The sequence below is a fragment of the Sardina pilchardus genome, chromosome 24, assembly GCF_963854185.1.
Source record: "Sardina pilchardus chromosome 24, fSarPil1.1, whole genome shotgun sequence".
Classification (NCBI taxonomy): Eukaryota; Metazoa; Chordata; class Actinopteri; order Clupeiformes; family Clupeidae; genus Sardina; species Sardina pilchardus.
Genome location: NC_085017.1, coordinates 17,312,604 through 17,333,466, shown reverse-complemented (window position 1 = coordinate 17,333,466; position 20,863 = coordinate 17,312,604). Strand labels below are relative to the sequence as shown.

Sequence of the window (20,863 nt, the reverse complement as noted above, 5' to 3'; positions counted from 1 at the left end):
TGTTGATTGTATGCATTGCTTGGTTTCTGTGTTGGAAAAATTCTCATTCTGGTGGGTATCAAAACAATGGACACAGTTAGCTTCACTTATCGGAATGATTTATTTAACAGAATTCCAATGTTTCTCTTATCTCTTTCAGGGTTTGTTTCAGAGGATCAAACGGATCAAAGCGAAAAACAATGGTTTCATGGTTACTACAATTTTTCCCCAAGTCAACTACATTTTACTGTACATCATGCAAATGCTCAGCTTCAAAGCAATACCATGCAGTATTAGCTTCATAATACTGATGCTGAGTTACAATGTCGAAAATGGGGTCTGATATTGCAGATATGCACCCTAAACACACACATGTCACAAATGTTGCAGTAAGAAGCATGCCCTTTTTGTTTTTTTGTTTTAAACAAACTAGACTATGTTAAAAGTAGACAAAAAGGGGAATTCTTTGTGTTAGGAGATGTAGGCTAAAGTCTTCAGAGAGTAAAAGTTCTGCCATGCATGTATTGGTTCTACCTATGCACATAAGTTATTTCACTAATCAACTAGTCTGCCTGGCTGAATCAGCTGATTAAGTGAATGGTTGGAACAACAATGCAGGACTTTATGAAGCTAGACTTTTACCCCTCTTGAGTTGTGCTAATACAGTGGATTAACAGACACCAGTCACACTCTTAAACCATGGAAGCTTCCAATTGACTAGCCTAAATGAAATCTGCATAGGGTTGTGAATTGAATGGAGGACTTCTGTTAGATTTATTCAAACTTATCTGATAGAATTTCATGTTTGATGAATAGGTTGATGTTCCTCTGTTACCTAGGTGGAGCCGTATTATTACAGATTACAATGAATAATGCATCTTTTGAAGGGACTTAGCAAGAGCTGTATCATAAATTAGTTCCTCCATATTGTAGTTCGAAGAGATAGGCAATGATAGGCTGGTGTATGTGTGTCACCTACACCGGCGAAGCAGAGGTTTTTTGGGGGGAACTCAGTATGTATGTAAATGTGATGAAAATGGGAGTTCCTTTCCTCTTCTAGGGTGCCACTTCAAACAATAACATGTCTTACTGAGTGCCCTAGTGTTGTAAACGTAATGCAACACCCTATCAGGTGTTTGCCCCTTAAAATGGTCTTCACTACTTATTCCCTATGTGCCTTGATGAGAAAAAAAGACAGCACTAGGCTATAGGCCTACGGCACTATAAAATGACACGAGTATAGGCTACAGTGACGTTTTCTGTATTTCTGCATGGGGCAGATCAGTTAGGCTAATATCTAGCTGACATTTTGATGTTCTCTCATCTGCACTGTCCATATTTTAATTCTCAATAGGCACTTTTGGCCAGGGCATTCGGTTTTACAATATCCTACACAAGCAGTCAGGTCACTGCAGACCCTCATTCCTATCACATCGGAAAAGAAAGTGAGACCCAGTTCCAAAATAGGCCTATGGATTCTTAACTGTCTAAATAATCATGTTTGCGAACTGCGATACGGGCTTTGTGGTTATGTGATAGCCTGTCTTACTATTGGGCCCCGCAAATGGCCTATTTATTCACCCTGATCTGTATAGTCAAATAACACAGATCATATAGGTATGTTTCCCATAGGCCTGTAATGTGATAATCATAACTTTGTAAATATGTTGTCATCTTATAGGCCTAGGCTATTTGTAGGCTAGCCTACATCTCAATGTCTATTTCTTTAGACAACACAAAACTAAAAGAAGACATATTTTACAGTTTTACCAGAGAAAAACAGACTCTGACTCTAATCTAGGCTACATATTTCGGTCTGAACATGAGAGTTGGCTCAGTTCCACTCTCTTGCTGCAGATAGCCTACTTTCAGTTTCTGAAACCAACAGTATGCAGTATTTTCTGCCCCGGGACAGATGACGCAGGCGCTGTTCTGAAATGGCATTGGGTGTAAATCTCTTTTCCAGAAATAAGGGATTGGCCTCCACTGACATTAATTCTGTGCCCCACTGGAAGGCGGTCAGTTGCTTCGCTATTTAGCCTACCGACAAGTGAGTCAAAAAATATAGCCGTAACCCTTTATCAGTTTGATGGTGAACAGAAGAAAAATGAAGGTCGTCGCCGTGCTTCTACTAGGGCTATGTTGCTTCCACCAAACATCTGGAGGTTAGTTTGTTATTTTATATGTTTGTATAGGCTACGGCCAATAGGTTTGTTTGTTTATTTTGGTTAAGTTGCCCATGCCGTTCAGCCGTTTATTTTGTGTAGCCTTATGTTTATGCGTAGCTAGCCTACTTACAATTTACAGTTTTTTTCAATTGCTTACACACAGTTTTTAAAATCGAGTTCTTTTTAACAAAATGTATGCAGACCTATCCAAACGCCACACTAAGTTTGCATAATTCCTAATTATTATTCCCATGTTGAAGAGAAATGGCCTCTGTGTCACGTCATATTTATTACCCAGGGAAACAGAATGTTATGAATTACTAAATAAATGTTCCTACATACTCTGATTGACTTTGTAAACTATACTGTAGAAATGACAGAAATACTTTAATTACATTTATTTCCTAGGAATTGTTAGGGGTGGCAATAATTGTGGAACAGGTGATTTTATGAAGAATAATTATTTCTCAGTCATCAGGGATTTTTTTCCCACCTTAAAATTTACTTGAGTTGAAGGTTACATTTTTCTACAATTTTCAGTCTGAGAGTATGCTTCTACAATAAAACTTGTATTTATTTTAAAGGCTTTTAACGTATTTTAACCAGGGGTGCCAATAATTGTGGAGGGCGCTGTATTTGGTTAGACAAAAATCTGGTGAATGAATGAAGTGTGTGCCATGCATGTGGTGCAAAAGTTTGATTTTGGTAATGCTGTATGTAGTTTTGGTTGCAGTGCTTCATTTTGCTAGGTAGATTGAGGTATTTTGCAATTTGGGGGGTGGTTTTATGAATTGTGTGTGAATTTTCAAAATTGTGTGTGAGTTTTCAAAATCGTGTTTTAGCAATTGGAAAAAAACTGTAATCAACTTTTGAATTAATCAACAACGCAGAACTATACGCACGCATGCACGCGTCGCACACCTCTTGTTTGAGCGGGTGATTCAACGTGAGCTTTAGTCAGGTAGCCATGGGGGTCAGACCTGGTTTTGTCGGTCTGACCCCCATGGCTACCTGACCTGACTTGCAGAATCTAGTTTAAGATTTAAGAGGGTACCCGGTGATATCCCTTGGGCAATTTTGTTTATTAAGCCTTTCTTGTCCAATGTGTAGAATATAAGGCGGCAGGGCCCGCACATCAACATGCAGGGCAGGGCGAACATTAACACTAGTGAACACTGACTATTGTTAGCAAACTTTATGTAATCTAAATATCTAACAGAATATGCTTATTACAAGATAACAATCATTTGAATACTGCTTCATGTACTTACCAACAACTCCACCACAGCTCTCTCTAGCCTAGTCCCTGGCTTGCCGGGAACCATAAATTCTCTGCCAGGACTTGTTGGTCAGAAAGACGTGATTGGTTTAGATCCTTGTCTGTCAAATATGTCTGCCAATGGGAAAGCATTCGCCCTCTGCGGTACGTTTGTGTCAAAATGATTCAATCAAAAGAAAAAACACTTCCAAAAAAGAAAACATTTTCAATCGAAGAAAAAAAAGGGTTCAAATGCAATTCTTTGGGTCTCAAATAGTTTTGGCATTCAAAAACTTTTTTCAATGACTGAAATAGTTTTTTTTAGTTCTATTGAAGTTGGGGTTTTGATTGATTTCTTTTTTCCTTTGGAGCAACATTTTTTTCTATTGAATAATAAAGACACAAATGTCCTACCCATATTATGGCCCAAACACAAAAAACATTACTTCAATCAAAAAGCTGCTTTAAACAAAAAAACTTTCACTTCTATTACAAAAAACATTTTCAATCAAGGAAAACAGGTGTTCAAAGGCATTTTTTTTTTATCTCAATATTTATTTTGCATTCAAACACTTTTTTTCTTTGATTGAATGTGTTTTCTTTGACAGAAGTGAATGTTTTTTGATTGCAGATATATTTTTTGATTGAAGCACACTTTTTTATGATTGAATAATGAATAATAAAGACACAAATATACCTCCATAGTCTGTCTGTCCGTTAGCAAGATAACTCAAAAAGTAATGGATGGATTTCGATGAAATTTTCAGGGAAGGTCAGACATGACCCAAGGAAGAAACGATTACATTTTGGGAGTGATCCGTAACACCATCGGATTCCGGAGCCGTTTATGTGTCTCGCTTACAGGGGAGCTACACCAGACGCCTCACTGAAGTGTTCCGTTTGCGACACGTAAAATCAATTTTAAACTAAGTACAAACAGGCCGCAATGAGAGAAAAGCGCAGACTGCCTGCCGTGGGAGCTGAGAATGGCTATTTGCGCTTTTCCGTGTCATGCATATTAATTCCTGGGCGGATCAGCTGAAAATGGGTGTAACGCGCAAGTACAGGGGAGAAGAGGTGCTAATAGCGATTGATTAAGTATTCCGTCAGATGTATGAAAACAGCTCACGTCTATTTTGCTTTGAAAAACTTCCGCCTGCTAAAAGCAGGTGTAATCCAAATTGCAGTTGACTGCGTCTCTTAGAATTTTTTTTAGAGACAGCTGAATCAGTATTCAGAGCATCAGTTTACTTCATTTTACTATGTCAAAAGCAACCTTAACTTTCGTTTGCCTCTCTAATATCGTATTGTCTCTTTCACGACATAGGCCTAGCCCACACTTCTCAATCTGTTAGACTAAGTATTAAGTCATAGCTCTAGTCTACATGCAGTAAATAGTTCAAGTATTTTTTAAAAGTGGATTAGTAGAACTACTAGGCCTACTCTGTCTGTCGCTGTTCATTGACATTGTATCGTGTAAGATCGCTAAACTTTGATTCTTTTTAATGTTGCAATATTCAACTGCACTTGTGGTTCATCTCTGCACACGCAGTTGGCTTTGTAGAGGGGGCGGGGCCGGGCGGTGAAGACCGCTGTTAACGTAATGAAGTGACAGCTTAGTAAATTCCACGCAATATAAAGCACAGCGTTCGCATTCTGCGCAAACTCGGTATTATCGCTGTCTTAGTAGCCTACATCTGGCCCTGAGAGCTTTTCTAGTTAATATGTATAGCCTAGATATGACTACAAAGGCCTGACATGTCTGCATAACAACAATAACATGAATGCTGATTATTAAAAAATGTACCATCAACATGTTTGAACAGCTTTCCATAGACCGCTATATTAGCAGCACCTCTACAACCACTATAGTGAGTTAGAGTCAGACTGGAGAACATATGTATGGTAACACTTTACAATACAGCTTGGTAATAAGTGGGTAATGTTATGGTAATAGTTATGCAATTTAATTGTAATAATATTTTTGAACCACATATTACAAATAATGAATGTGTAATTTCTAGACAATTTCTGTGCAATTACCATACAACAACAATGCAAATAACTTGGGTTTAAGGGTAAAATAAAATGGTAATAACTGCTCTAAATATGTACTTACCGAAGCAATAAATATTTAGGATGTACTTATTGTGACATAATATGTGACCTGGCTGTTATCTGTTCTGTGTTGGTACACACTTATTACTCTTTGATACAGTGAGATAAACCCGTAACAAGGTTGTAGCAGCACAGCTGTTACATGTACACTGAAGACAATGACCCCTTGACTGGAGCTAAGAATGGTTTGTAGCCTATATCAAATCTATCATGACCAGATTTACCCCATCCAGCAGGTCTCAGTATTGTAATGTAGCAACTATATGTAGGTACCCACAAATGCATAATGCAAGTACAATGATAGTACCTGATAGTACATGTTGTTACACATGTTGTTAATTAGGTAGGTACACTGTAACAGCGACACATTAAAATAAAGTGTTACCCAAAACAGTATTTTACAGCCCTGGCTGATACCATATAGTTATTGTGAAATTACCTTATTTATTTCATCATAATAACAGATAACAGGTCACATTTTACCATCAAACTAACGACTACAAAAAACTTTGACCACTGTTTAATTGTGCCATAACACTTAGAAGTTACTATGTAATTTAATCCTTCATAGCACCATCATGTTGGTATAATTACAGAAATATTATATCACAATAAGTAAATACTAAATATTTATTGCTTCGGTAAGTACATATTTACAGCAGTTATTACCATTTTATTTTACCCAAGTGTGACGCCCACCTAGGTCAAAACCATGACCCCTATGGGTCTAGTGAAGTCGGTGCACGGGCGGCACTAGGCCTGGGTGTCATGGGTGCCCTAAGTGCCTTATTGGTATCACCTGTACTTAGGGGTTGGGCTATAAAAGGTTTTCTCTCTCTCTTTCATTTGGGCACTCTTTCCTTTCACATAGGCACTATATGGCTTACTTCTTGTACACGCTCTATATTTCCTCATAACTCACTCTTCTTATCTTAATGATAATTTTCCCTTTACAGCTAACATTCTTATACTGATCTACTAGACACTCACCACATCCATACATGCACGACGTTGCATCAACATACCCTAGACACGTATAATTTACTTAGTTTGATTATACTTCTCAATAAATTTGATATTCTTTACTACCGTTTCTTGCCTCCTTATTATGTTATGGTGTAAACGAGCCTACGCCGTAACACCAAGTTATTTGCATTGTTGTTGTATGGTAATTGCACAGTAATTGTCTAGAAATTACACATTCATTATTTGCAATATGTGGTTTAAAAATATTATTATCATGAAATTGCATATATATTACCATAACATTGCCCACTTATTACTGATCTGTAATGTAAAGTCTTACCGAAAATATTTACACACGGTTAGCAAGGTGCCGTTTTTTCACATTGCAATGTTTCTGGCTATTTTGAGAAACAGGGTTACAGGACATCTTCTAGAAAATATTTTTTAAAAATATGCTTAAAGTGAGTGTACACGACAAAGAGTGTAACAGATTGAATCAATGATGGTCTCTTTTTTCACTTTCAAATAGTTTTACTCTAAGCTTGACAATTTGGTCTGAAGGTGGAAGCAAATTTATTAAGACTGTTGGTCAGATCAACCCCTCCCACTCCCTTTGCTGCAGATTACTTTCAGTTTCTGAAACCAACCGTACACAGAAATTTCTGCCATGAAACAGATGACGCAGGTGCTGTTCTCAAATATCATTGTGTCCAAATCTCTCTCCCAGAAATTAGGGATTGGCCTCCACTATCATTCATTATGTGTGCCAATGAAAAATGGTCAGTTGCCTCATTGATTTCAAACAAGTAAGGGAGTCGACAAATACAGCCTGTAACCCTTTATCAGTTAGATAGTCTACACCTAAAGAAGAACAATATGAAGGTCATTGTGCTTCTACTAGACCTGTGCTGCTTCTGTCAAACATCTGGAGGTTAGTTTGTTCTTTAATATGCTTGTATGGCTAATATAGATGTATTTGTTTATTTGTTAAGTTGTCTGTTTTGTTCAGATTTTATAGCTTAGGCCCAAAGCTACAATAACAACATAAATATAGTAAGTAAGTAATGTTTATTTGTATAGCGCATTTTAACGTGCACAAGTGCAACCCAAAGCACTTCACACATAACCGAAACGGAGCTGCGTAGTCGCCATGCGTACCCGTGACAACAAGACAAACAAACAAATTTACAAATAAAAACAAGACAAAAATGCCGGACGGAGCGGCGTAATCGCCAGCGTTCCCGTGACACCAAGACATAGCCTACAAGACAGACAAACAAACACAAATCAAATAAATCATAAAAGCAAACAAAATCAGGGAAGTCAACGCCAACTTAGTCCAATTGACTAAATATATAAATATACATTAGTACATCAGCATTACAGTAAGTTAAAGTACACCTATAGATTTGTTCCACAAAATATGATCATGACTGCACCAAGACAGTACTTCAAATGCCTATGATTTTAAATAGGTGATTTGTACAATGTAAACTGTATATTATTTTTTAGATATATATATAACTAGAAATGCAATTCCAAGGAATTACCAGTGCATGAAAATGCAAAAATGTATAGATAGATAATGTAGATATGGCTACTAAGGTGTAGCTAGGGTAAAAATGGTGATTGCATAGTTTAAAGAAAGTTGATAGTGTGAAGGTAGACAGTTTAAAGCTGAAACATTCCAGTTCTAACTTAGCTAATGATTTCTATTCATGTTAAAATGTTAACTATGGTAACACTTATAACCAGGTTGATTGGTTAACTTAGCTAATCATTTTTAGCAGTTATGCTAAAAATGCTAACTATGCTAACTAGCTAACTTGGTACTGAGGACTTCTATTTTGAAACATTTGTTGATAGGGTAACCATGGCTGCCACTATCAGGAATAAAGAAGTTACTATAGGAAAATCATGTTGGTTGCTATGGAAACGGTCATAAACGCTTAATTTTAATGGTTGCTATGTTGGTTGCTAGGTACATGGAGGTCTCATGTAGTTGACTGGAGGCATAGTTGAAGATAACTGACAGTTGGAATGGTTGAACAGTTAGATAGTTGAGTAGTTTCAATGGTTAAATGATTTAATAGTGTATTATTGCAGTGAGGACTTTTATTTTGAAACAGTTGTGGAAAGAGAGTTTAACAGGATATGTAGTCTACACAGAGAGATGTATGCAGCCTGAGAGAGGGAGGGCTGCAGGGGGGAAGATTCTAATTGCTTAATGATCCGATTGTGATGTCATAGAGGCCAATGTTAAGTCTATGGGGACATTTTTAATAGTTTTTAATGTATAGTTTAAAAAGTATAAAAGTTACAAAGTTGAAAAATACATAGCAGCATTCCCCTATTTAAGACCTACGTTGCGACGTTTGAATGAAGTTTCTAAGTTAAACGGTTCAAGCTGAATAGAAAAAATGAATTTGGTAAGCGGAATAATAATAACTAGAAATGCAATTCCAAGGAATTACCAGTGCATGAAAATGCAAAAAAATGTAGATATGGCTACTAAGGTGTAGCTAGGGTAAACATGGTGGTTGCATAGTTTAAAGAGAGTTGATGGTGTTAAGGTAGACATTTTAAAGCTTAAACATTCCTGTTCTAACTTAACTAATGATTTCTAACAGGTATTCTAAAATTTTGACTATGCTAACAATGCTAACCAGGTTGATAAGTTAACTTAGCTGATGATTTCTAGCAGTAATGTTAAAAATGCTAACTATGCTAACATTGCTAACTATGTTAACAATGCTAACCATGTTGATCAGCTAACTTAGCTAATCATTTTAGCAGTTGTGCTAAAAATGCTAACAATGCTAACTATGTTAACAATGCTAACCAGGTTGATTAGCTAACTTAGCTAATCATTTTTAGCAGTTATGCTAAAAATGCTAACTATGCTAACTATGCTAACCATGCTAACTATGCTAACTATGCTAACAATGCTAACTTGCTAGTGAGGACTTTTATTTTGAAACAGTAGTTGCTAGGGTATCCATGGTGCCCACTATCAGGAATAAAGAAGTTACTGTAGTATAATCATGTTGGTTGCTATGGAAACTGTCAAAAACGCTTAGTTTTAATGGTTGCTATGTTGGTTGCTAGGTACATGGAGGTTTCATTTAGTTGACTGGAGGCATAGTTGATGATAACTGACAGTTGGAATGGTTGAACAGTTAAATAGTTGAGTAGTTTCAGTGGTTAAATGATTTAATAGTGTATTATTGCAGTGAGGACTTTTATTTTGAAACAGTTGTGGAAAGAGGAAACAGTTAACAGGATATGTAGTCTTCACAGAGAGATTGTATGCTTAAAGCCTGAGAGAGAGAGGGCTGCTGCAGGTGGGGCTGGCCACCTGGCATAAGATTCTAATTGCTCAACGACCTGATTGTGATGTCATAGAGGCCAATGTTAAGTCTATGGGGAAATTTTGAATAGTTTTTATTTAATAGTTCAAAAAGTATAAAAGTTACAAAGTTGAAAAGTCATAGCAACCCGATCCATTAGAATACCTACGTTACAAAGTTTGAATGAAGTTTCTAAGTTAAACGGTTGAAGAGAAATTGCGGTTAGAAAAAGTGGTAAGCGGAATAATAATAACTATAAGAAGCCTAGGAAGAACAGTACAGTGCATTTGCATGCACTGTAACTAGAAATGCAATTCCAAGGAATTACCAGTGCATGAAAATGCAAAAATATATATATAGATAATGTAGATATGGTTACTAAGGTGTGGCTAGGGTAAACATGGTGGTTGCATAGGACAGTTTAAAGCTTAAACATTCCAGTTGTAACTTAACTAATGATTTCTAAAAGGTATGTTAAAATGTTATCTAACTATGTTAACAATGATAACCAGGTTGATTGGTTTACTTAGCTAATGATTTATAACAGTTATGGTAAAAATGCTAACAATAATAACAATGTTAACTATGTTAACAATGTTAACCAGGTTGATTAGCTAACCTAGCTAATGATTTCTATCAGTTATGCTAAAAATGCTAACTATGCTAACAATGTTAACTATGCAAACCAGGTTGATTAGCTAACTTAGCTAATCATTTCTAACAGTTATGTTAACAATGCTAACTATGATAACAATGCTAACTATGTTAACAATGCTAACTAGGTTGATTAGCTAACTTAGCTAATCATTTCTAGCAGCTATGCTAACAATGCTAACTATGCTAACAATGCCAACTATGCTAACCATGCTAACTAGGTTGATTAGATAACTTAGCTAATCATTTCTAGCAGCTATGCTAAAAATGTTAAATATGCTAACAATGTTAACTATGCTAACTAGCTAACTTGGTACTGAGGACTTCTATTTTGAAACATTTGTTGATAGGGTATCCATGGCTGCCACTATCGGGAATAAAGAAGTTACTGTAGTAAAATCATGTTGGTTGCTATGGAAACGGTCATAAACGCTTGATTTTAATGGTTGCTATGTTGGTTGCTAGGTACATGGAGGTCTCATGTAGTTGACTGGAGGCATAGTTGATGATAACTGACAGTTGGAATGGTTGAACAGTTAAATAGTTGAGTAGTTTCAATGGTTAAATGATTTAATAGTGTATTATTGCAGTGAGAACTTTTATTTTGAAACAGTTGTGGAAAGAGGAAACAGTTAACAGGATATGTAGTCTTCACAGAGAGATTGTATGCTTAAAGCCTGAGAGAGAGAGAGAGAGAGAGCTGCTGCAGGTGGGGCTGGCCACCTGGCATAAGATTCTAATTGCTTAACGATCCGACTGTGATGTCATAGAGGCCAATGTTAAGTCTATGGGGAAATTTGTAATAGTTTTTAATTTTTAGTTTAAAAAGTATAAAAGTTACAAAGTTGAAAAATACATAGCAGCATGCCCCTATTGAAGACCTACGTTGCAACGTTTGAATGAAGTTTCTAGGTTAAACGGTTCAAGCTGAATAGAAAAAATGAATTTGATCAGCGGAATAATAAGAAGAAGCATAGGAAGAACAGTACAGTGCATTTTCATGCACTCCAACTAGAAATGCAATTCCAAGGAACTAGAAATGCAATTCCAAGGAATTACCAGTGCATGAAAATGCAAAAAAATGTATAGATAGATAATGTAGATATTGTTACTAAGGTGTAGCTAGGGTAAACATGGTGGTTGCATAGTTTAAAGAGAGTTGATAGTGTTAAGGTAGACATTTTAAAGCTTAAACATTCCTGTTCTAACTTAACTAATGATTTCTAACAGGTATTCTAAAATGTTAACTATGCTAACAATGATAACCAGGTTGATTGGTTTACTTGGCTAATGATTTCTAACAGTTATTGTAAAAATGATAGCTATGTTAACAATGCTAACCAGGTTGATAAGCTAACTTAGCTTATGATTTCTAACAATAATGCTAAAAATGCTAACAATGCTAACTATGCTAACAATGCTAACCAAGTTGATTAGTTAACTTAGCTAATCATTTTTAGCAGTTATGCTAAAAATGCTAACTATGGTAACAATGCTAACCAGGTTGATAAGCTAACTTAGCTAATCATTTTTAGCAGTTATGCTAAAAATGCTAACTATGCTAACAATGTTAACAATGCTAACTAGGTTGATTAGCTAACCTAGCTAATCATTTCCAGCAGCTATGCTAAAAATGCTAACTAGCTAACTTGGTACTGAGGACTTCTATTTTGAAACATTTGTTGATAGGGTATCCATGGCTGCCACTATCAGGAATAAAGAAGTTACTATAGTAGCATCATGTTGGTTGCTATGGAAACGGTCGTAAACGCTTAATTTTAATGGTTGCTATGTTGGTTGCTAGGTACATGGAGGTCTCATGTAGTTGACTGGAGGCATAGTTGAAGATAACTGACAGTTGGAATGGTTGAACAGTTAGTTTCAATGGTTAAATGATTTAATAGTGTATTATTGCAGTGAGGACTTTTATTTTGAAACAGTTGTGGAAAGAGAGTTTAACAGGATATGTAGTCTTCACAGAGATTGTATGCTTAAAGCCTGAGAGAGAGAGGGCTGCTGCAGGTGGGGCTGGCCACCTGGCATAAGATTCTAATTGCTTAATGATCCGATTGTGATGTCATAGAGGCCAATGTTAAGTCTATGGGGAAATTTGTAATAGTTTTTAATTTATAGTTTAAAAAGTATAAAAGTTACAAAGTTGAAAAATACATAGCAGCATTCCCCTATTTAAGACCTACGTTGCGACGTTTGAATGAAGTTTCTAAGTTAAACGGTTCAAGCTGAATAGAAAAAATGAATTTGGTAAGCGGAATAATAATAACTAGAAATGCAATTCCAAGGAATTACCAGTGCATGAAAATGCAAAAAAATGTATAGATAGATAATGTAGATATGGTTACTAAGGTGTAGCTAGGGTAAACATGGTGGTTGCATAGTTTAAAGAGAGTTGATAGTGTTAAGGTAGACATTTTAAAGCTTAAACATTCCTGTTCTAACTTAACTAATGATTTCTAACAGTTATTGTAAAAATGATAGCTATGTTAACAATGCTAAACAGGTTGATAAGCTAACTTAGCTGATGATTTCTAACAATAATGCTAAGAATGTTAACAATGCTAACTATGCTAACAATGCTAACCAAGTTGATTAGCTAACTTAGCTAATGATTTCTATCAGTTATGCTAAAAATGCTAACAATGCTAACTATGGTAACAATGCTAACCAGGTTGATAAGCTAACTTAGCTAATCATTTTTAGCAGTTATGCTAAAAATGCTAACTATGCTAACAATGTTAACTATGTTAACAATGCTAACTAGGTTGATTAGCTAACTTAGCTAATCATTTCTAGCAGCTATGCTAAAAATGCTAACTATGCTAACTAGCTAACTTGCTACTGAGGACTTCTATTTTGAAACATTTGTTGATAGGGTATCCATGGCTGCCACTATCAGGAATAAAGAAGTTACTATAGTAAAATCATGTTGGTTGCTATGGAAACGGTCATAAACGCTTAATTTTAATGGTTGCTATGTTGGTTGCTAGGTACATGGAGGTCTCATGTAGTTGACTGGAGGCATAGTTGAAGATAACTGACAGTTGGAATGGTTGAACAGTTAGATAGTTGAGTAGTTTCAATGGTTAAATGATTTAATAGTGTATTATTGCAGTGAGGACTTTTATTTTGAAACAGTTGTGGAAAGAGAGTTTAACAGGATATGTAGTCTTCACAGAGATTGTATGCTGCCTGAGAGAGAGAGGGCTGCTGCAGGTGGGGCTGGCCACCTGGCATAAGATTCTAATTGCTTAATGATCCGATTGTGATGTCATAGAGGCCAATGTTAAGTCTATGGGGAAATTTTGAATAGTTTTTAATTTATAGTTTAAAAAGTATAAAAGTTACAAAGTTGAAAAATACTTAGCAGCATTCCCCTATGTAAGACCTACGTTGTGACGTTTGAATGAAGTTTCTAAGTTAAACGGTTCAAGCTGAATAGAAAAAATGAATTTGGTAAGCGGAATAATAAGAAGAAGAAGAAGAAGCCTAGGAAGAACAGTACAGTGCATTTGCATGCACTGTAACTAGAAATGCAATTCCAAGGAATTACCAGTGCATGAAAATGCAAAAAAGATAAATAATGTAGATATGGTTACTAAGGTGTAGCTAGGGTAAACATGGTGGTTGCGTAGTTTACAGAGAGTTGATAGTGTGAAGGTAGACAGTTTAAAGCTGAAACATTCCAGTTCTAACTTAACTAATGATTTCTATTCATGTTAAAATGTTGATTAGCTAACTTAGCTAATGATTTCTAGCAGTTGTGCTAAAAATGCTAATTATGCTAGCAATGCTAACTTTACTAACAATGCTAACCAGGTTGATTAGCTAACTTAACCGATGATTTCTAGCAGTAATGCTAAAAATGCTAACTATGCTAACAATGCTAGATTTGCAAAGAATGCTAACCAGGTTGGTAAGCTAACTTAGTTGATGATTTTTTGCAGTTATGCTAAAAATGCTAGCTATGCTAACAATGCTAACTATGCTAACTAGATAACTTGCTAGTGAGGACTTTTATTTTTTTTTTTTTTTTTTTTTTATTCACAATTTATCACACATCACATACATTCTTAGACATAGCCACACCACAATACATAAAACAATAAGGACAAGACAGCAAAATATGCAACAAGACAACAACAAAAAAAGACAAAAGACAAAAGACAAAACTTATAATGCTAATAATCCTACGTTACCACAATCCGTGGATCTGTCCAATTATTCACAGGAGTCTATGTTTTTATAGTCTCTATATAATTCAATACTAAGGACCATGTAGATAAGAAATCTTGCAGTCTTAAGTGTTGCTGGCTAATCATTTCTTCCATGGGCAATAAGTCTATTATCTGCTCCAGCCATTGACCCAAAGTGGGTCCTGGCTGGGATATCCATGTGGTAAGTATACATTTTTTTGCAACATATGAAAACATTGTAAACAGACATTTTTTTGCACAGGGAAACTTGTTTCCCAGGTCATAATTCAGCAAATACAGCATAGGGCATAGCTCAAAAGTACAGTTACAGATGTCTTGAATTGCTATATGGATCTTCTCCCAAAAGGAGTAAACAATTTTGCAATGCCAAAATAGATGCATAAATGTTCCTAGTTCAGTTCCGCACTTCCTACAAATAGGAGAATTTGTGTCATCAAACTTATTAAGCTTCACTGGGGTTATATAATATTTAAACAGGAATTTATAATTAGTTTCTTTAACTTTAATGTTAACAGTTGAAGGTGAGGTCAGTTCAGTACACAGAGTTAACCATTCTTTTTTGCTGAATTTTATTTTAAGCTCTATTTCCCAGTTTGTTCTTAAGGGAGAAAAGGAATTCTGAGAGTTTTCAGACAAAATTCTATACAATTGAGATATCTTCCCTTTTATCGAAGTGGCAGAAATAACAAATTCTTCCAACTCAGTGGAGTAGAGTCTAAGTTGTCCTTTTTTTTTGTAAAGACATAATAATATGACGAACTTGCAAGTATTTGAAAAAATCTGTTTTGGGAATTTGATATTCTGTACAAATAGCAGTAAAAGATTTAACAGACTCAGAGTCCCCATCTAACATGTCCGAAAAAGTTTTCGGACCATGAAATGACCAGTTTCGAAAGTCGGTTTGACAGAGAGCTAGAAAGTCGGGGTTAAATGCAATAGGGGATTCTTTGCTTATATGTGCTTCTGTACTCAGGTGCCTGTTACAATCTCGCCAAGCTTCTAATGTGGCTCGTAGAGGGGGCAACCCCTCTACATTAATCAAAGATTGGAATTTGTTAACATAAAGTGTTGTTGTGATCTCTAATGGATAGCATGTTAATGATTCTAATGCGACCCAAAGAGAACTAGTTCCCAGCTTCCAACTTATTATATTTCTAATTTGGGAGGCCCAGTAGTACCAAAGAAAATTTGGGAGTCCTAACCCCCCTTTCAAATGAGACTTAGTTAAGGTGGACAACTTAATTCTTGGGGTCTTGTTGTTCCATATAAACTTTGTCAGACATTTATTGATAAGCGTAAAGAAAGAAGATGGAATATAACATGGCAACATATTGAAGGCATAGATGAATTTAGGGAGTATACTCATTTTAATAGCATTGATTTTCCCAATAAGGGACAGTGGTAATACAGACCAAGTCTGAAGTTTCTTTTTACATTCCTCCAGCAGAGGGTTCAAGTTTTCCTTAAATAATCTATCCAAGGTAGGTGTCACTTTTATTCCAAGATATTTGAACCCATTTACTGACCAAGAGATGGGACATTCTTTCTTAATGTTTTCTTCATTTAAAATATTAAGAGGGCAAGCAATTGATTTTTGTAAATTTACCTTATATCCTGACGCTTTTGAGAATGTTTTAATATCAGTCAGAACATGGCATAAAGTTGACATAGGATCAGTCACAAATAATAAGGTATCATCAGCATAGAGTGAAATTTTATGATGTTGTGTACCCGCGATCACTCCTTTTATCATAGGATTAGTTCTAATCATCTCAGCCAACGGTTCCAAAGCAATAACAAATAATAATGGGGAGAGAGGGCAACCTTGTCTGGTACCTCTTCCTAAGTGCATTGGGTGAGATTCCACATTGTTGGTGGAGACAGTTGCATTTGGAGTGTCATATATTGCTTTAATCCATTCAATAAAATTGTGGCCAAATTTAAATTTCTCTAATACTAAAAAAAGAAAATTCCATTCTAAACGATCAAACGCCTTCTCGGCATCAAGGGATATTAGTAATGAGGGAATTTTTTCCTGATTCAAATAGTGTATGATGTTAAACAACCGCCTAGTATTATCGGATGAATGGCGACCTTTAATAAATCCAGTTTGGTCTAATTTTATTAATTTAGGAAGGATTGCTTCTAATCTTTTCGATAACAGTTTTGTGATAATTTTATAGTCGCAATTAAGCAGACTTATAGGCCTATATGAGGCACAACTCTGAGGGTCTTTACCTTCTTTCAATATAACAGAAATTCTAGCTGTTTTCATAGAGACAGGAAGTGTGTTATAAGTAGAGAAGTCGTTGACCATTAACATAAAAACTAATTTAAGTTGTGGCCAGAAAGTTTTATAAAATTCTCCAGAAAAGCCATCCGGGCCTGGAGACTTATTTGCTGGCAATGATTTAATTGTAGAAAGCACCTCTTCTTCAGAGAAGTTTTTATTGATGTTTTGTTGGTCTGAGGCTGTAACCTGAGGTAAATTCAAACGATCTAACAAAGCTGTTGCCTCAGGAACTGAAATGTTTTCTGATGTGTATAAACCACTATAAAAATCAAAAAAGTGTCTATTAATTCCCAATGGATCATATGTCACTTCATTTCCAGTCTTAATGGCCATTATAGTTCTCTTAGCCTGTTCCTTTTTTAAATAGTGTGCCAATAATTTACCTGATCGGTTCCCAAATTCATAGATTTTTTGTTTCAAATACATATTTTCTTGTTTAATATAGTTTGAATGGTCTAAATTGAAATTTGCTCTGGCTATAACTAGTTTGTTCCAATTTTCTTCCGATTGATCTTGTTTGTGTAATGCTTCTCTAAATAGCAGTTCTTCCTTTACACCCTTAGAGATTGATTGTCTTTCTTTATTTTTATAAGAGGAGTATGATATAATGTGTCCTCTCAAAGTGGCTTTTGCTGCATCCCAAAGTATGGATGGAGCTATATCAGATGGTAAATTATAAGTATTAAACTCTTCAATCCACTCTCTCATTTTCTTACAAAACGTTTCGTCTTCTAATAACAGATTATTAAATCTCCACATTTTAGATTTATAAGTTTCATTAAGAGTGATTTCCAAAGAGACCATTGCATGGTCTGATATAGAGATTTCATGTATATCACAAGATGAAACAAGCTTTATACACTTTTTAGGAAGAAAAAAATAATCTAAACGAGAGTAAGATTTATGTCTATTGGAAAAAAAAGTATAATCCTTTTTTGTAGGGTTAATTTCTCTCCATACATCGATTAACCCTGTTTCTGATCCCAAGGCACGCAACATTTTTGCAGATTTAGGGTTAGACCCTCCCGAGTGTGAAGATTTATCCAAATATGACAGAGTTAAATTATAATCTCCTCCCATCAAGCAAAATGTTGTGCATTGTATATTCAAAAGAGAAACCATATCAGCAATGAATGTAGGTGTATCTGTATTAGGAGCGTATATATTCAGTATAGTTATCGGTTTGCCCCAAATCTTCCCATTTACCAAGATATATCTTCCCTCTGCATCTGAGGTCTGATCGATTAATTCAAAGGGTATATGTTTGTGAAACAAAATAGCAACTCCTCGGCTATTTGTTCTAAAAGATGAAAAGAAAACTTGTCCAACCCAGTCTTTCTGTAATTTAAGATGTTCTTCAGGTGAAAGGTGAGTTTCTTGCAATAAGGCTATTCCCACTTTTTCTTTTTTAAGAGCTGTAAGTATTCTTTTCCTTTTGATAGGGTGTCCTATACCTTTAACATTCCATGTGATTAATTTCAATGATTTATCCATAGTAGTCCTTTAAAGTAAGAAGAAGAAAAATAATAATTTTGCCACCATTCAGGTTAGTGTAACCGGTAGGATTTATCAAATGAAAAAACAACAACAAGTAAACAAAAAAAAGACATTTAACATATCTACGACACACATCACACATAGGACCTATACTAACACAAAAGTTCCATCTGCACCACCCCATTATTAGGTGATATCTTTGGTGACTGTTGTTTATTCTAATAATTAGGATCAATATAACCGCTTTATTCAGTTACATATCCTGAAGCAGTTTGTAAAGTGCCCCCCTCCCCCTCCCCCATTTATAACAAGTCCTACAGTAAACAATTAATGCCTTCTGACATAAATAAGCTTGTTTTGAGAAGATTATAACCAAATTACCACAAACAGTGGCCAATGGGCTAGTTACTTAAACGTTCCAATAAACATAGTGTGTCCTTGTTTAGTTTGTGTCCTCAGAGGAGGGATATGGAGAAGAAAAAAAAATCTGTCCAAAAAAAAATAAATAAATAAAGCCCGAGGCCTTCATTAACATTCAAGTAGGCAATTAGGCAAACCGAGTGTCCACCATTGTATTTTCTATAGTCATACCTCCAGTGTAAGATCACTGATCAGCCTAATTCTCGTCTTTGTATAATCCTTTTTCTTCAAGTTCTTTTATTGCTGCCGCTGGAGTTGGGAAGGTTTTTGTAGACTCGTCTCCGTAGAAAACCTTTAGTTTAGCAGGAACCAGAATGTGGGTTTTGATGTCTTGGGCCTTCAATTGTGCTCTGATAGGCTTGTACAGGGATCTTTGTTTTCTCACCTTGGGGGTGAAGTCGTGATCAAAGTAAATCCGTGTGTCCCTTAGCATTACCTTCTTTGCCCAGGCAGCTTGCAGGACGCGTCTTTTAGTGCTGTTATTGAGGAAGGTGACAATAATCGGCCGAACAAAATCCTTACGTTCTTGATAGGTGCGATGAGCATGAATGATGTTCAAATCTCCCGGCACTTCAAATTCATTTCTAATCAGCTGATCAAGAAATTCCATAATGTCGCTCCCTTCACTCTTTTCAGGTACGTTATAAATGCACACATTGTTTTGTCTCGACTTATTATCCCAGTAGTCCATCTGATCAACAAGTTCATCAATTCGAGACTTTACCCATTTCGTAGTTTTCTGGTTATCAGCCTCCGCATCATCCAAGTCGCTCACCCGAGCTTCCAGCTGAACAACGCGCGTTGTTGTTGCGTCCAACTTTTGGTTTAAATCAGCCGTTTGTTGCATAATCTTTCTAATATCGCGCTCCGTCTCTTGACGAAACTCTTTCAGCTCACCTTTCAAGTCTTTGAATTCATTGCTTAAGGAGTCTTTTAGCTCTGTAAACAGCTTCCGCATTTCACTTAAGTTGGCCATGCTGTTTGCATCTCCAGCCTTTTGTTTGTTTGCAGTTTTCTTCTTTGGCTGATACTTATTAAATTCCTTATACGTTCCGGACCGAAGGTTCATTACTTAGTTTAGCTTTCTGACATATTTTCCTTATTTATATGTAGGATAGACGAAAAAACAGAGTTAATTTCGGGGGAGGTAAGGGCGAACTCAATCAAGCTGCCACCATGTCACCGGAACTCCAGGACTTTTATTTTGAAACATTTGTTGCTAGGGTATCCATGGTGGGCACTATCAGGAAACAAGAAGTTACTGCAGTATAATCATGTTGGTTGCTATGGAAACGGTCACAAACGCTTAATTTTAATGGTTGCTATGTTGGTTGCTAGGTACATGGAGGTTTCATGTAGTTGACTGGAGGCATAGTTGATGATAACTGACAGTTGGAATGGTTGAACAGTTAAATAGTTGAGTAGTTTCAATGGTTAAATGATTTAATAGTGTATTATTGCAGTGAGGACTTTTATTTTGAAACAGTTGTGGACAGAGGAAACAGTTAACAGGATCTGTAGTCTTAATGAGATTGTATGCTTAAAGCCTGAGACAGAAGGTGCCTCTCATATATAGCGTTTACGCGTCCTCTCTCGCTCCTCACTGATCTACATAAAGAATGATGGAGCGGCAACAATGGTATAGTCTAGCCCTTCTTCTATCTTTCTTTATGTAGATCATTGAGGATCGAGGAGCGAGGGAGGACATATAAACGCTGCTTGAGAGGGACCCACCGTAAATACTTTAAAAGTTGTATATAGTCTAATTAATGTTGACAGACAGAATGTTTAATGGATGTTGATAGGCAGATTGTTTAATATATATTGATTGACAGTTTAATGGGTGGATGAGTGAATGGTCTGAAGAAGATGAATGGATAGAAGGTTGGATGGAATGTGCCTTATATTCTTGTTAAGAGAGACACTGA

General features: G+C 36.0%; 1 protein-coding gene across 2 annotated transcripts in view; it reads left to right on the top strand.

Annotated features, from left to right (window-relative positions):
* Window positions 1-1,990: 1,990 nt before the first annotated feature.
* LOC134072871 (BOLA class I histocompatibility antigen, alpha chain BL3-6-like) overlaps window positions 1,991-20,863 on the top strand; it is a 37,508-nt gene continuing 18,635 nt past the window's right edge. The window contains exon 1 of one of the 2 annotated variants that reach the window (XM_062529741.1): window positions 1,991-2,144. In XM_062529741.1, coding sequence (XP_062385725.1) covers window positions 2,069-2,144 — 76 coding nt within the window. In that variant the 5' untranslated portion in view covers window positions 1,991-2,068. Of the gene's footprint in view, window positions 2,145-7,350; window positions 7,421-20,863 lie in introns of those variants that run through there. The other variant, XM_062529742.1, reaches the window with a different exon arrangement.